Source organism: Pristiophorus japonicus, chromosome 13, assembly GCF_044704955.1.
Source record: "Pristiophorus japonicus isolate sPriJap1 chromosome 13, sPriJap1.hap1, whole genome shotgun sequence".
Classification (NCBI taxonomy): Eukaryota; Metazoa; Chordata; class Chondrichthyes; family Pristiophoridae; genus Pristiophorus; species Pristiophorus japonicus.
Window position 1 is genome coordinate 91,212,816 of NC_091989.1, and position 16,216 is coordinate 91,229,031.

The 16,216-nt window shown below is 53.5% G+C and overlaps 1 protein-coding gene, 1 long non-coding RNA gene and 1 other non-coding gene across 10 annotated transcripts in view; 1 reads left to right on the forward strand and 2 right to left on the reverse strand.

Annotated features, from left to right (window-relative positions):
• The window catches only part of LOC139278696 (L-fucose kinase), a 427,721-nt gene that overhangs the window by 347,016 nt on the left and 64,489 nt on the right, over nt 1-16,216 (forward strand). For 6 of the 7 annotated variants that reach the window (XM_070897748.1, XM_070897747.1, XM_070897753.1 and 3 more), the window contains 2 exons: nt 3,092-3,172; nt 15,703-15,822. In XM_070897748.1, the coding sequence (XP_070753849.1) occupies nt 3,092-3,172; nt 15,703-15,822 (201 nt within the window). The remainder of the gene's footprint in view (nt 1-3,091; nt 3,173-15,702; nt 15,823-16,216) is intronic. The other variant, XM_070897751.1, reaches the window with a different exon arrangement.
• The window catches only part of LOC139278699 (uncharacterized), a 91,883-nt gene that overhangs the window by 11,409 nt on the left and 64,258 nt on the right, over nt 1-16,216 (reverse strand). Inside the window, exon 3 of one of the 2 annotated variants that reach the window (XR_011596338.1) lies at nt 1,953-3,111. The exons of the other annotated variant lie outside the window; for it this stretch is intronic. This is a non-coding gene — a long non-coding RNA (uncharacterized lncRNA). Of the gene's footprint in view, nt 1-1,952; nt 3,112-16,216 lie in introns of those variants that run through there. 2 annotated transcript variants of the gene reach the window in all.
• trnai-aau (transfer RNA isoleucine (anticodon AAU)) lies at nt 2,670-2,743 on the reverse strand. Its single transcript has one exon. It is a non-coding gene; the product is annotated as a tRNA-Ile (tRNA).

Genomic DNA, 16,216 nt, shown 5'->3' on the forward strand with positions numbered 1-16,216 from the left:
AAATAATAACCCTATGTGGCAACTTGTGCCTGCAGCTCACCAACTTTATTTGTCCCCTTTTTGTGCATTTACACGCACAGGGATGGATTTTAGGCTTTTATGTTTTCGAGGCAATAATGGCGGCGGGGCGGGAAAGTTAGCGACCGGGAATAGTTTAGAAAAATAGAAACATTGAAATTAGGTGCAGGAGTAGGCCATTCGGCCTTTCGAGCCTGCACCACTATTCAATATGGTCATGGCTGATCATTCAACCTCAGTACCCCATTCCTGCTTTCTCTCCATACCCCTTGATCCCTTTAGCCGTAAGGGACACATCTAACTCCCTTTTGAATATATCTAACGAACTGGCCTCAACAACTTTCTGTGGTAGAGAATTCCACAGGTTCACAATTCTCTGAGTGAAGAAGTTTCTCCTCTTCTCAGTCCTAAATGGCTTACCCCTTATCTTGTGAACCCTGGTTCTGGACTTCCCCAACATCGGGAACATTCTTCCTGTCACTAACCTGTCCAATCCCGTCAGAATTTTATATGTTTCTATGAGATCCCCTCTCATTCTTCTAAACTCTAGTGAATACAAGCCCAGTCGATCCAGTCTCTCCTCATATGTAAGTCCTGCCATCCCAGGAATCAGTCTGGTGAATCTTCGCTGCACTCCCTCAATAGCAAGAATGTCCTTCCTCAGATTAGGAGACCAAAACTGAACACAATATTCAAGGTGTGGCCTCACCAAGGCCCTGTACAACTGCAGTAAGACCTCCCTGCTCCTATACTCAAACCCTCTCGCTATGAAGGCCAGCATGCTATTTGCCTTCTTCACCGCCTGCTGTACCTGCATGCCAACTTTCAATGACTGATGTACCATGACACCCAGGTCTTGTTGCACCTCCCCTTTTCCTAATCTGTCACCATTCAGATAATATTTGTGTCTTAGTTTGTGTCTTAGTTGTTAAATTGGGGCATCTGGGCCCTGCGTCAGGGAGCGCAGTGCTAAGGGAGGTGTTGTACACATCTCTTGGCATAAGGCAGGGAAACTCCCACGTTAAAGAGCCAGCCAGGGAGCGCCTAGGGGGGCGGGGGAAAAAACCTAAAAAAACCCACAAAAACATTCCCAAAGCATTGCCCAGACCACCGCAACATAAATCACATAAATAATGAAAAGAAAAAACACTCGCTCTTACTATTCTGGTACATTACCTTCCTCTCCGCCGCTGGGATCGTGGGGACCACTCTGATTTCCCAGGCGGTCATTACAGGCGCACTTTTGGCCGTACGGGTCGGGCACGACTCAAAACTCGCGCCGGTGTCACAACCGGGGCGCTGCACACCCGGCGCAGCTCTCCCGGAGGATCGCGGCGGGCGGCGGTGGAGATCTCACCGCCGCCTTTCACACCCGGAGCGCAGCCCGGAGCGCAGAGGACCGGAAAATCCATCCCATACACTCCAAACCCAAACGCCTCAGTCTGCTTTTCATTTCTCCCCTGTCTGATCCCTCCTTTTCCTGGACTATTGTGCATTCTAATGCTGCTTCTCTCTCCCAGTCCTCTCTGCATCTTGTTTCCTCTCTCTGATGCTTCATCCTTCTTCCCTCCCAAATAAATACTTAAAAACAAGAATTTGAAATGAGTTGCCTGATGCCTCAGGGAGTTTACCCACTGAGTTCCTGATCCATACATCTGTGCTGAGTTTACTGATCTCAACCAAAATGGTATGAGGAGCATTATAATTGGCCTCAGCATGCCTGGGTTATTAGGGGAGTTATCAGCCAGTGTTCCCGCTCATTATTCAGTGATGACTGCTAAAAGGTGCAACATCGCCTGGGGATAGGATCAAACTTGTGATATCCCCATGTATAATGTATTTGCTTCATGGATTCTTTGCTTAAGAATTCATAGCAACACATTGCTATTAAGAACTAGTTGGTTTATTAGCGAAAGGTTTAACAATCACACTACACATTACAGTTCATCCACCAGGCTCACAACCACCTGCCTCATCCTGGCTTAGCCACTCACAACTCAACAGCTCTACAACTATTTTGTTGCAACATTAATAGAAGTGCCCCCTTATTAAATGAGGGGGGCACTAAAACCTAGACAATAAACAAATTAACTTTTGGCAGTAAACAATTCAAATCAAAATTTGGTTGCGAGGGGTGATGATGCACTCCAGTCCCTCCGGCGCCCACCTCTCGCGGAAGGCCGCGAGCGTACTGGTGGACACCGCGTGTTCCATCTCCAGGGACACCCTGGCTCAGATGTAAGCGCGAAAAAGAGGCAGGATGTTGGGCTGAATGACCCCCTCGACCGCTCGCTGCCTGGACTGGCTGATGGCCCCCTTGGCCGTGCCCAGGAGCAGTCCTACAAGGAGGCCTTCCAACCTGCCCGCTTCCCTCCGCACAGGGTGCCCAAAGATCAGGAATGTGGGACTGGTGCAACCAGCATTTGAGGAGCAGCCCCTTCAAATAATGGAAGAGGGTTGCAACCTCGCACATTCAACATGAATATGGAACACGGACTCCTCCAGACCACAGAAATTGCAGGCAGCCTGGGAGTCCGTGAACCAACTTAAAAACCGATTGCACCGTGCAACACCATCCAGGCCAAGTCCCCAATAAATAGAGGGAGGACTCCCGCCTAGCAAGCACTCCAAAATTATGAGTAATATTCAAATAGCCCATATGGGGATCAAACCCACGACCTTGGCATTATTAGCACCACGCTCTAACCAACTGAGCTAACCTGCCACTCAGCAACTTTACAAACCTGTGAGCATACTCAAAGGTGCATACATTACACCATGGTTGGGGCGTGTGGGGATGAAGCTCAGGCCTTTGTTGAGGACTGATTGTTTGGGGTCATAGAGGGGGAGATTTTACTCAGGGAAATCAGCTGATCCACGGTTTTTATGATGCTCCCTTATCCTGCCGCAGCATCGTAGAGCCAGTTTACCGTGCCGGGATATGGGAACCAGATTTTGCAGTGTAAGCAGAGTGATCTGGCCCACAGTCTCCTGGTGCCCGTATTAGAGCGCCTCCTGTGCTCAAGTAGCTGTGGCTGGGATGTGTAGTGATGGATTCCACTTCTCTTCCCAGGGTTTCGTCTGTGACATCATCTACAAAGGGACGGAAGAGAGGATAAAGGAATGTACACTACAGGACGGCAGAGTTCCTCTGGTATGTCAGAGGATCTTATTATTATCTTGGTCACCCCTCTCCCCCCTGTGTTAGGGATTGTCTCTAAAGTTCTCACCCTGATTGCAGATGTATTTTTTCCCTTTTTTCCCTGAATGTGATGACTGTTCCTGGCATACAGTTCCAGGGACACCAGCAGCCCTTCAGTACTTGGGCCAAGTGGTCATTCTCTATGTACAACATTGATGGTCAGAAAGTTGTTCAACTTGAAGGGCATCAAAGCCATACCTGATCTCCTCACCTGACCTGACCTATGCATACTTTCCAGACTGATATCAGTTCTACTGGCTCTGCCTTTGCCATGCTGAGCCCTGCTGAGAGTGGAATCTCATAAACGCCTCGATTTTAAAATTCTCATCCTTGTTTTCAAATCCCTCTGTGGCCTCAGCCCTCCCCATCTCTGTAACCTCCTGCAGAGTATTGCCACGATGCCTTGTACTTGTCCCTCTGACGGAACAAGGTGGTGGTGATGACAAGGTCGTGTTCTAGGCATTTTGCCAGAAGCAGGTTGCCGCTGGAGGTTGGTTTTCCCTACCCCCTCTCTGCTGATCACGCCTCCCCAGTGGAGGAAGAGCATCCGGGTGGGCGCTGAGCACCTCGAGCCCCGTCGCTGAGAGCATGCAGAAAACAAGCGCAGGCAACGGAAGGAGCGTGCGGCAAACCAGACTCCCCACCCACCCTTTCCTGTAAGAGACTGTAATTCCCGTATTGGACTGTACAGTCACCTGAGTGGAAGCAAATCTTCCTGGATTTCAAGGGACTGCCTATGATGATAATGAACCTCCTCCTGCTCTACAACCCTCTGAGAACTCCAACTCTGGCCTCCTGCGCATCCCGACTTCCCCCACTCCAGCATTGCCTTCAGTTGCCTAGGCCCTAGGATCTGGAATTCTCTCCCGAAGCCTTTCTCCTTTAAGACACTCCTTAAAATCTGCTTCCTCGCTCACCAAAAATCCCCATTAATATTTTTTTGGGTGCTCGGCCTATTCATAGTTTTGCGCATGCGCAAAATTTAACATTAGAAAAGCTGTACTGACCGACAGAGAGCTGCACAGCCACGAAATGCATAAGGAACGCTGTTGGTCATCTGTCCTAATATACTAATAAAGCAAATGGAATGCAGGCTTTTATTACAAGAGGATTTGAGTATAAGAGTAAAGACGTCTTAGATTATATAGGGTCCTGGTGAGACCGCACCTGGAATACTGTGTACAGTTTTGGTCTCCTTACCTAAGGAAGGATATACTTGCCACAGAGGGAGTGCAACAAAGGTTCACCAGACTGATTCCTGGGATGGGGGGATTGTCCTATGAGGAGAGATTGAGTAGACTAGGCCTATATTCTCTAGAGTTTAGAAGAATGAGAGGTGATTTCATTGAAACATACAAAATTCTTACAGAGTAGATGCAGGGAGAATGTTTCCTCTGGCTAGGGAGTCTAGAACCAGGGGTCACAGTCTCAGAATAAGGGGTCGGCCATTTAGGACTGAGCTGAGGAGAAATTTCTTAGCTGAACATGCAACTTCAGTACCCCATTCCTACTTTCTCGCCATACCCCTTGATCCCCCTAGTAGTAAGGACTACATCTAACTCCTTTTTGAATATATTTAGTGAATTGGCCTCAACAACTTTCTGTGGTAGAGAATTCCACAGGTTCACCACTCTCTGGGTGAAGAAGTTTCTCCTCATCTCGGTCCTAAATGGCTTACCCCTTATCCTTAGACTGTGACACCTGGTTCTGGACTTTCCCAACATTAATAAGAACATAAGAACATAAGAATTAGGAACAGGAGTAGGCCATCTAGCCCCTCGAGCCTGCCCCGCCACCCAACAGGATCACGGCTGATCTGGCCGTGGACTCAGCTCCACTTACCCGCCCGCTCCCCATAACCCTTAATTCCCTTATTGGTTAAAAATCTATCTATCTGTGATTTGAATATATTCAATGAGCTAGCCTCAACTGCTTCCTTGGGCAGAGAATTCCACAGATTCACAACCCTCTGGGAGAAGAAATTCCTTCTCAACTCGGTTTTAAATTGGCTCCCCCATATTTTGAGGCTGTGCCCCCTAGTTCTAGTCTCCTCGACCAGTGGAAACAACCTCACTGCCTCTATCCTGTCTATCCCCTTCATTATTTTAAATGTTTCTATGAGATCACCCCTCATCCTTCTGAACTCCAACAAACAAAGACCCAGTCTACTCAATCTATCATCATAAGGTAACCCCCTCATCTCCGGAATCAGCCTAGTGAATCGTCTCTGTACCCCTTCCAAAGCTAGTATATCCTTCCTTAAGTAAGGTGACCAAAACTGCACGCAGTACTCCAGGTGCGGCCTCACCAATACCCTGTACAGGTGCAGCAGGACCTCCCTGCTTTGTACTCCATTCCTCTCGCAATGAAGGCCAACATTCCATTCGCCTTCCTGATTAGCTGCTGCACCTGGGCCAATTGTGGAGCAGTGGAGGCGTGGCCTAAACAGTTGGAGCTGTGAGCAGTGAGAGAAGGAGCTGCTGCTTTTGCTCCCGGCTGGGCCTGTGAATCAGGGAAGGAGGGAAGGAAGGAGGGAAGGAAGGAAGGAAGGAAGGGAGGGAGGAAGGGAGGGAGGGAGGGGGGGGGGGAGAGGGAGGGAGGGAGGGAGGGAAGGAAGGAAGGAAGGAAGGAAGGAAGGAAGGAAGGAAGGAAGGAAGGAAGGAAGGAAGGAAGGAAGGAAGGAAGGAAGGAAGGAAGGAAGGAAGGAAGAAGAAGAAGAAGAAGAAGAAGGAAGGAAGGGCCAGTAGCACGTGCCCGGAGGGCGGGGAGGGGGAGGCGGACTGCACAGCCGCACCGCCGCTGGGGCAGGACCACCAACAACATCCAGTGTGGAAGGAGGGGGACTCTACCATTCTACAGGTGGGTGTAGCGGTGCAGTCCCTAAAAGACTTTGCTGTATCGGTGGGGGGAGGAAAGAGGACCAGTCGGGGGCCGGAACATCGCGGTGGGTGTGTGTGTGTGGGGGCCTTGCTTACAACTAGGCCCCACACACCTTTGAAGCACCCCGCCCCCATTGCCTAGCCTGGGATAGCTGGAGCTACCAGGCTGAAGAAACAATTAATCCACCCTAATTAAACATCGTTGGGAGTGTGTGCCTGTGTGGCTCCAGCTGCACCAGGTGAAGACATCTTCTCCCCTCACCCGAAGACCACCCCAAAGACTATTTTTGTTTGCCATCTGGGGATTGCACCCACCCACAGCTGCGAGGGGAGACCTGCCCTCGCAGTTTCCCCCCTTCCCACCCCCCTCTCTCTTTCTCTGTTACTCTCTGTCTCTCCCCTCTCTCTCTGAGAGCCCTTTTCCTCCCAAATTGATTGGAAAAATATAAAACAATTAAGACAACTGAGCAGAGGGAGCAAGGCCCCTCCCCAATTGTCAACTAGGGGAGAGGTGTGCCTCGTTAAGAGCTCCTCTGCTTAGTCTATTAAACGAGGCCATTTAAAGACCATTAAGGCCTGTGACTTTGGGGTGGGTGTAGCCCTTAAAGGGACCCCGTGATGGCGACCCCATCTACGCCGGTGGCAGGGCCAGCTAGGACTTATGCGCAGGCGGCATCCACATCCATGGCACCTCCTGCGCCACCTGCTGCCCTGCCACCATTCAGACTTATAACTACGAAACACGGGGTCAAGAGCTACACTCACCCCACAATGAGCATTGAGGAGTGCGTGCGGGCGATGGCTGGGGTAGTCGGCCCCTCGGCCATTGTCGCAGCCTCCAAGATGTCTGGGAAGGCCGTGTTCTTCCTGGGGTCGGAGCGGGCGGTGTCCCTGGCCATTGAAAAGGGGCTCACGGTGGGCAGAGCGTTCCTGCCGGTGGACCCTCTCGAGGCCACCGCGCAGAGGGTCATTCTATCAAACGTCCCGCCCTTTGTTCCCGCTGAGCTCCTCCTCCCTCACCTACACCAACTGGGGGAGGTAAGGTCGGGGATCAACCCCATACCGCTTGGCCTCAGGGAGAACAGCCTGCGCCATGTGTTCTCCTTCCGCCGCCAGCTCTTTGTCCGGCTGGCGCGGGAAGAGACGACAGAGGGCAATTTTAATGTGGTGCACGAGGGGACTGCCTACCGTGTCTTTTGGACGTCGGACGGCGTGCGGTGCCATGCCTGCAGGGAGGTGGGGCACGTTCGCAAGAACTGCCCCGCCTCCAAAGCCGCCAAACCACCGAGGGCGGACAAGGCTGGCGCCGCCGCCACCCCTCCCCCGAGTAGCGTCCGCGTGCCGGGAGCTGTGGGTGCGCGGGCATCGTCGGGGGCCTTTGTTTTCACGGCCTCCGGCGGGGGGGAGGGAGAGCGTCCGGCCGGAAAGAAGGCGCAGAAGAAGGCGAAACACCTAGAGGCGGGTCCCCTCAGTGCGCCAGACAAGCTGTTCACTGCGCTCGGCCCAACCCCGTCACCGGCGAGCGCGGGGTGCCCTGAGCCCATGCCCGAGCCCTTAACCAATACCGCAGAGGGGTTCGGGCGCGGGCAAGATAAGAAAAAGGGGGGAGTGGAGCGGGAGGCCTCGGCAGACACGGAAAAAAAGGAGGCGCCGCTCCAATGAGGCGGGGGGGGAACAACATCCCTCCGCGGAGGAGTCGGTGCCCGCCGCGTGTCCCGCGTCCCCCACCGGCGCCCCCAAACTGCGCCGTAGGCACGAGGAATCTGTCCCCGGGGAGGGTGAGGCAGTCGAGGCTGCCCAGCCGCTGCCTCCCGGGGATGGCGTGAAAGATCTGCCTGTCGTGGGGGGCGTGGGGCCAGCGGAAGAATGCGTAGCCGCCGGGTCGAGCGTCCCGGGGACTGAGGCGGGCGGGGCCGAAAAGGCCGAACCTGAGCCCGCCCAGCCAATATCCAACTTCCCCCGGGATTTGCTCGACTCGGCAGAAATACAAAGTATTAACACTTTTAATGAATCTGTACACGCTGGGCCGGGGGGTGGCGGCGGGGAGGGGGAGGAACACTCACCCTCGCCCCCTACTTTGGAGCTGGAGCGCTTGGAGGGCCTGGGGATTTCCTATGGCCGGGTCTCTCCTTGTTCCCCGGTTCCTGGGGCGGAGGAGGAACCCCTTCCGCTGTCGCTTCCCGACCCAGCACCAATTCTAAGGGCCCAGTGGGGACTCCTCTGCCGACGATCCTGGGGGTGGGATCGGGGCAGAGCCAGGGCCGGATGGAGCGGCCGGGCCGTTTGCCGTACCTCGTGTGGTCGACGGGCCGGCTGCTAGCGGCGACCTCCCGGAGGAGGACGGGGACTCGGTGGAGGACGCGGGTGAAGATCTCGAGTCCATCGCCAGTGAGGCAGTGGATCTCCTCGTGCCCGCCGCTGAGTCCCCCCTCATTCCCGTAGAGGATCTCCGGGACTTTTTGGTCGAGAGCCAGGGTCGCCGCAACCGAGCCCATCTGGCCCTGGAAAGATGGTCCGAGCCGGGGCTGCTCATCACTTCCGTCCGCGTCGCCGCTAAAACCATGGCCGCGGGCGGGCCCTTATCAAGGGCGCAAGACCTTGAGCTGCGCCAGCTCAAAAAGTTCCTCGCTGGGCTGCTGAAGGAGTGGAGGTCAACAAAAGACTCCGCTCCCTCCCCCGCAATAGGTTAAGGTAGAGGTTGCACTATGCTTTTGCCATGAAGATAACCATAGCCAGCCTCAACATCAACGGCGGCAGAGGGGCACGTCGTAGATTTGACAATTTTTCGCTCCTGCGGGAGGGGAAATATGCGGTGTGCTTCCTGCAAGAAACCCACACCGTTCCGGGAGACGAAGCCACGTGGCTCCTGGAATGGCAAGGAGAGGTCCGCATGAGCCACCTCACCGCCACTTCTAGTGGGGTGGCCATCTTGCTGGGCCCGCATTTTCAGCCGGAGATCTTGGGGGTCGAGGAGCCCGTGCCAGGCCGCTTGCTGCACGTAACGGTTCGCCTGGGGGACGTGCCGCTCCATCTCGTGAACGTGTACGCCCCTCAGCCCGGCCTGCAGCAGACGCGCTTCTTTGAAGAGGTGTCCGCTCTTCTTGGCTCCGTCGACGTCGGCGACTGCATTGTCCTCGGGGGGGATTTTAACTGCACCCTCGAGGCGAGGGACTGCTCCGGTGCCCCGCAGAGCATGACGGCGATGGAGAAGTTGAGGGACCTGGTCGGGTCCTTCGACTTGGTGGACGTCTGGCGAAATCTCCACCCCGACTCCAGCGCCTTTACTTGGGTGAGGCCTGGAGTAGGATGGTCCAGAGTCGACCGCATTTACGTGTCTCGGGCGTACGTTTCCTGCGTCCCGGCGGCCTCCATGTTCGGACCACCACCTAGTGTGGGCGGAGCTCGCTTCGCTCCGCGCGAGGACGGGGTCCGCGTACTGGCATTTTAACAACCGGCTGCTGGAGGACGTGTGGTTCCAGGACTCGTTCCGTCGTTTCTGGGCCAACTGGAGAAGGAAGCAGGGGGGCTTCCCCTCCTTGAGGCTATGGTGGGACGTGGGCAAGGCTCATGTCCGCGTCTTCTGTCAAGAGTACGCGAGGGGGTCGACCAAGAGGCGGGCGGCCGGAGTCGGGCGCCTAGAAAAAGAGGTGCTCGACCTGGAGCCCCGTCTCGGTCAAGTCGTCCAGGACCCGGCCCTGCGGACGGTGTACGAAGCGAAGAAGGCCGCGCTGAAGGACCTGCAGCTCGTCGGGTCCCGAGGCGCGTTCGTGAGGTCGCGGATCCGGTTCCTGCGGGATCTGGACCGCGGCTCCCCCTTCTTCTACTCGCTGGAAAAAAGGCAGAGTGTCCGTAAGCAGCTCTTGACGCTGCTGGCCGACGACGGCTCTCTCGTCGCGGATCCGGAGGGCGTCAACAACAGGGCCCGGATCCATCCAGCGAGGAAGCGCGTAGAGTTTTGTGGGAGGACCTGCCGAAAGTCAGCCCGGAGGGCGGTGAAAATTTGGAAGCTCCACTAAGCCTGGCGGAGCTGACCGGTGCCCTCGACCGGCTCTTGAGGGGAAAATCCCCGGGGCTGGACGGGCTGACCGTGGAGTTCCACAGGGCGTTCTGGGACGTCCTGAGGAGCGACTACGCGCGGGTCCTGGGGGAAAGTCTGGCGACCGGGGAGATGCCCCTCTCTTGGCGCAGGGCAGTCATCGTCCTGCTGCCTAAGAAGGGCGATCTCCGCCTCCTTAAGAACTGGCGCCCGGTCTCCCTCCTCAGCACGGACTACAAAATCTTCGCCAGGGCGATGTCTGCTCGCCTTGGCACCGTGCTGGACCACATGATCCACTCCGACCAGTCCTACACGGTCCCGGGCCGGACAATCCACGATAACATCCTTCTGGTCCGGGACCTCATCCATCATTCCCAGGAGGCTGGTCTGTCGGTCGCCTTCCTATCTCTCGACCAAGAGAAGGCGTTCGACAGGGTGGATCACGACTATCTGCTCGGAACTCTGCACGCTTTCGGGTTCGGGACGCATTTCGTCGCCCGGATCCGACTTTTGTACGCCGCCGCGGAGTGTCTGATTAAGGTTAACGGGTCCTTGACGGCGCCCCTTCGCTTTAAGAGAGGGGTGCGCCAGGGATGCCCCATGTCCGGCCAGTTATATGCCGTCTGCGTGGAGCCTTTCCTGCGCCTCCTGCGGACAAGGTTGACGGGACTGGCTCTGCAAGGGCCGGGCGTGGAGGTCGTCCTCTCGGCTTACGCCGATGACGTGCTCCTCGCGGTAGAGGATCCTGCTGACCTGCAGAGGATGCGTGAGTGCCAGGAGATTTACTCGGCCGCATCCTCCGCCAGAATCAACTGGGAAAAATGTTCCGGACTCCTGGTGGGTCAGTGGCGGGTGGACTCCCTGCCGGAGGAGCTCAGGCCTTTTGCCTGGAGCACGACCCATCTCCTCTATCTGGGAGTCTACCTTAGCCCCGACGAGGAAGCCTGGCCGGCGAACTGGCAGGAGCTGGAGGCCAAGGTCGCCGCTCGCCTAGGGCGCTGGACAGGACTGCTCCGAGTGCTGTCCTACAGGGGTCGAGCGCTAGTCATAAACCAGCTGGTGGCCACAATGTTGTGGTACCGGCTGGTCACTTTGACCCCTCCCCCTGCGTTTGTCGCCAAGATGCAGAAGAAGCTGGTGGACTTCTTCTGGAACAACAGGAAGCACTGGGTCTCTGCCGCGGTCTTGAATCTCCCGCTTGAGGAAGGCGGTCAGTCGTTGGTGTGCGTCAGCGCCCAGCTCGCGACTTTCCGTCTTCAGACCCTGCAGAGATACCTTTACGTCGAGCCCCCTCCTAGGTGGTGTGCTCTGGCGACGTATTTCTTCCGCCAGCAGCGCGACCTCAATTATGACACGCAGCTCCTGTTTGTGAACTTGGGGGGTGTCAGGACCGCCCTCCGGGAGTTGCCTGTCTTTTACAAGGAACTCATCAGTGTCTGGAACAAAGTCTCCACCAAGCGCAGCTCTCCGTCGGCTGGAGTGGCGGCTGTCCTGCAGGAGCCGCTGCTCGGGAATCCGTACCTCCACGACCGAGGTTTTATGTGGCGGTCGGAAGAGAGGGCTGTGGCTGGTGAGGTGACCAGGGTCAGGGACCTGCTCGATGGCGGAGGAGCGGGCTGGATGGCGCCAGGCACGCTGGCGCGGCGCCTAAATTCAGCCGACGTCCGCCGCGCGGCCGAAGCCATCGAGTCGCTAAAAACAGCTCTGGGCCCTGACTCTGTTAGGTGCATCGAGGAGGCTCAAGCACGTGGGGAGATCCCGTCCGAACAGAATTCCTCATCGGCGCCAAACCCCGGAACCTCCCTCGGGAGCCGGCGCCTCACAACTTGAGCCGCCTCGAGGAAATCCCCTCCGTGCCTTTCAGTTCCGCGCGGAGGGGTTTCCTGTACGGGCTGCTCCTGCACACTCTCAACTTTGCCATCCTCGCCAGCCGTCCGGACATGCCATGGCGTACCATCTTGCCGTCCGGAGGAGGCGGGGGTCCCCGATGGAGGGCATTCTATGCGGGAGTCCTCCCATTATTCATCGGGGACTTGGCCTGGAGTTTGGTGCACGGAGCAGTGCCGTGCAACAAATTTTTAAGCCGGTTCACGGACTCCCAGGCCGCCTGCAATTTCTGCGGTCTGGAAGAGTCCGTGTTCCATGTTTTTATGGAATGCACAAGGTTGCAGCCCCTGTTTTATTATTTAAAGGGGCTGCTCCTGAAATTCTGGCTGCACTTCAGTCCCACACTCCTGATCTTTGGGCACCCTGTGCGGAGGGGAGCGGGTAGGTCCGAGGGCCTCCTCGTAGGACTGCTCCTGGGCACGGCCAAGGGTGCCATCAGCCAGTCCAGGCAGCGAGCGGTCGAGGGGGTCGTTCAACCTGACTGCCTGCCTCTCTTCCGTGCGTAGATCCGCGCCAGGGTGTCCTTGGAGATGGAGCACGCGGTGTCCACCGGTACGCTCGCGGCCTTCCGCGAGAGGTGGGCACCGGAGGGACTGGAGTGCATCGTCACGCCCGACAACCAAATTTTAATTTGATTTTATGTTTTAAAGTTTAATTTGTTTTAATTGCCGGTGCTTTTAGTGTCCCCCTCCCCTTTTATAAGGGGCACTGGAGGAAAAAATGTGATTTTAGTGCCCAAAATAAAAAAAGAAAAACACAAAAAAAAACACAAAAAAGAAAAAAAAGGGCCTTGTAAATGTCTGGTGTGTCATCCAGGGCGGGTGGCACGGTTTAATGTTTATGTTTTTTCAGGTAAACTCCAAAAGAGTCTCATGCACAAGGACCCCCAGGTCCCTCTGCACTGCAGCATGTTGTAATTTCTCCCCATTCAAATAATATTCCCTTTTACTGTTTTTTTCCCCAAGGTGGATGACCTCACATTTTCCAACATTGTATTCCATCTGCCAAACCTTAGCCCATTCGCTTAACCTATCTAAATCTCTTTGCAGCCTCTCTGTGTCCTCTACACATTAGATCATTCCTCACTCTTTGTGTGAAAAGGGCTTCCTGATTTCACTCTGAAATAGCTTGACTGTAATTTTAAGATTATGCTCCATGTTCTTGATTCCCCTACCAGAGGCCATAATTTCTCCTTTTATCATTTTAAACACCTCAATTAGATCACCCCTCAACCTTCTAAATTCAAAGGAATACAAACCTGTCCTTATAATTTAACCTTTTAAGCCCTGGTATCATTCTGGTGAATCGGCGTTACCCCCGATCTAAGGACAATGGCCCTGAAATTCCGGCCTCTCCGAGTCCGTACGAAGTTCCTACGGACCCGGGAAGGTATTGGAAAAGCCGGTTTTCGGCTCGCAATGCACATGCGCTGGAAACCGGCATTTCCGATCTGTCACGTTTCTGGCTTGACAGATCATCCGCAGATCGGGAGCGAGGACATTTGTAAGTGGAAATTTCCGATATTTACGCTTACAAATGTCCTCAAAAATCTTGCGCCTGAAAAAGCAGGTGCATAGCCTACTTTTACAAGCGCAAGTGTTTTAAAAAAACAAAAAAACATATAAAAATAAAGTTATTAAAACATATTTTATCATTAAAAACCCTCCCCACAACGGTAAGTTTATTTTTAAAAAACTTTTTTAAAAATCGCGAAATTATTTTTTTTAAGACATTAATAACTTTAATTTAAATAAATGTAGTGTAATTATTTTCTATTTTTTATTAGTGTTTTGGGTGTTTGGGGCTGTGAATTGGGTGTTTCACAATTCATAGTAATAGGAGTTTAGGACCCTGCAGAACTCCTATTACTATGATACTTTACCTGATTGGCTGCCCAGAGCCATGTGACTCCAACTCGAGGCCTGCACACGTCCCGACGTGCACGCGTTGCGACTGGCAGTCAGCTCAGGCCACAGCATCGGAAAGTCGAACGTGGGCAGCAGCTTAAGGTAGGTGTATATTTTTTTTCTCTAAAATGCCCGCGGGAAGGCCAAGACGGAATTTCAGGGCCAATATATCCTTCCTGAGGCGTGGTGTCCAAAACTGAACGCTGTGCTCCAGAGGACTCTGACTAAGGCTCTGTTGAATATCTATGGCTGCATTAACTTTGCAGAGAGAAGAATTTGGTGCGAGAGCATTAAGCATTTGTGTGGGAACATCGGTCAAAATTTCTACCCTTGTATGACTTCAGGTCCAGAACAAGGAGGCATGATCTTAAAATTAGAGCCAGGTTATTTAGGGGTGAAATCAGGAAGCAGTTTTTCACACAGACGGGAGTGGATATCTGGAACTCACTCCACACAAGGCTGTAGGTGCTAGGAATCAATTAACACTTTCAAGACTGAGATTGAAGCGTGCTCCTTGTTATGATGGGACCCAGTCCACGGTGCAGATTAGTAACGATGCTTTGCAAGGATTCCGCATTCTCCCACCACAGGAAACAGAAGCAGCACACACTATAGGAAATGAGAGGAGATGCACCATACACTTTCACGAAGGGTAAAAACATATTCAGCTTACTCGCACCAAACACTGTAAGGCTTAATGAAAGCTTCATTGAATTGTAAGAAGTAATCAGTTATGATGGGCCTTGTACACAGTGTATGCACAGGTCCGAGTGCTTCAGGTTGCATCAACTTATTCGCAACATACTTTGGGCACCTCCGACCACACTACTGGTCTTGATGACCACACACCTGCTCTTCCAACAATGAGGTTCGCACATTTCCGTTGCCTTTTACAACAACAACATGCCCAGGAAACGTCTTCTTCACCAAGTTTGGGCTGGAGCTGGAACAGCATTAACCTGCTCTGTCACCTCCATTCCATTCTGGCAGCGAGCGGTTTATAGCAGCGTGTCCCTCTCCTCCAAATAGGACCACTCGTCACATTATGGAGCAGTGTCAGCCACTTCTCCCCATGGTGTCCAGTCTGCATCCCAAGTTAGGACAGTGTTGGTGCTCCCCCCCATAAGAACATAAGAATTAGGAGCAGGAGTAAGCCCTATGGCCCTTCGAGCCTGTTCTTCCATTCAATAAGATCATGGCTGATCATCGACCTCAACTCCACTTTCCCGCCCGATCTCCATATCCCTTGATTCCTCTAGACTCCAAAAATCTATCTATCTCAGCCTTGAATATATTCAGAGAGTCAGCATCCACAGCCCTCTGGGGCAGATAATTCCAAATATTCACAACCCTCTGAGTGAAGAAATTCCTCATCTCTGTCTTAAATAACCAACCCCTTACCCTGAGACTGTGCCCCTTAGTTCAAAACTCTCCAGCCAGGGGAAACAACCTCTCAGCATCTACCCTATCAATCCCCTTCAAAATCTTATATGTTTCAATGAGATCATGTCCCATTCTTCCAAACTTCAGAGAGTATAGGTCCATTCGACACAATCTCTCATAAGACAGACCTCTCATCCCAGGATTGAGTACCCTATCAATCCCCACTGGCTTACAGGTGAAGAATGGCCACTTGTTGAGATCAGCAGTGGAGAGCAACCATCACGAAGGAACTAGACATTAGAATGAGTAAACACCTCATGACAGGAGGAAAGGGGGAAACTGAAACCAACGCAGAAATCATTGATAAATTGCTATTTCGTGTTCCTCCAGGTATCGGGTATTGTGTTCTTCTCGTCGGAGACTGCTGAGAAGCTCCTGGCTACACACGTCACTCCTCCACTGGACGCTTGCACCTATATGGGTCTGGACTCAGGGGCTCGTCCCGTTCAGGTACTATGAGAATCTCAGGGACCCGGGGCTTTGAGTGTCTTATCACCATAGCGGTTCAAGAATAAGGCCCACCACCTTCTCAGGGCAAGAGGTGCCGTCTTTCGGATGAGGCATTAAACCGAGGCCCCATCTGCTCTCTCAGATGGCCGTAGAAGATCCCATGGCCCTATTTCGAAAAAGAGCAAGGGAGTTATACCCGGTGCCCTGGTCAATCTTTATCCCTCAATCAACATAACAAAAAACAGATTATCTGGTCATTATCACATTGCTGTCTGTGGGAGCTTGCTGTGCATAAATTGGCTGCCGCGTTTCCCACATTACAACAGTGACTACATTCCAAAATTAATTAATTGGCTGTAAAGCACTTTGAGACGTCCGGTGGTCGTGAAAGGCG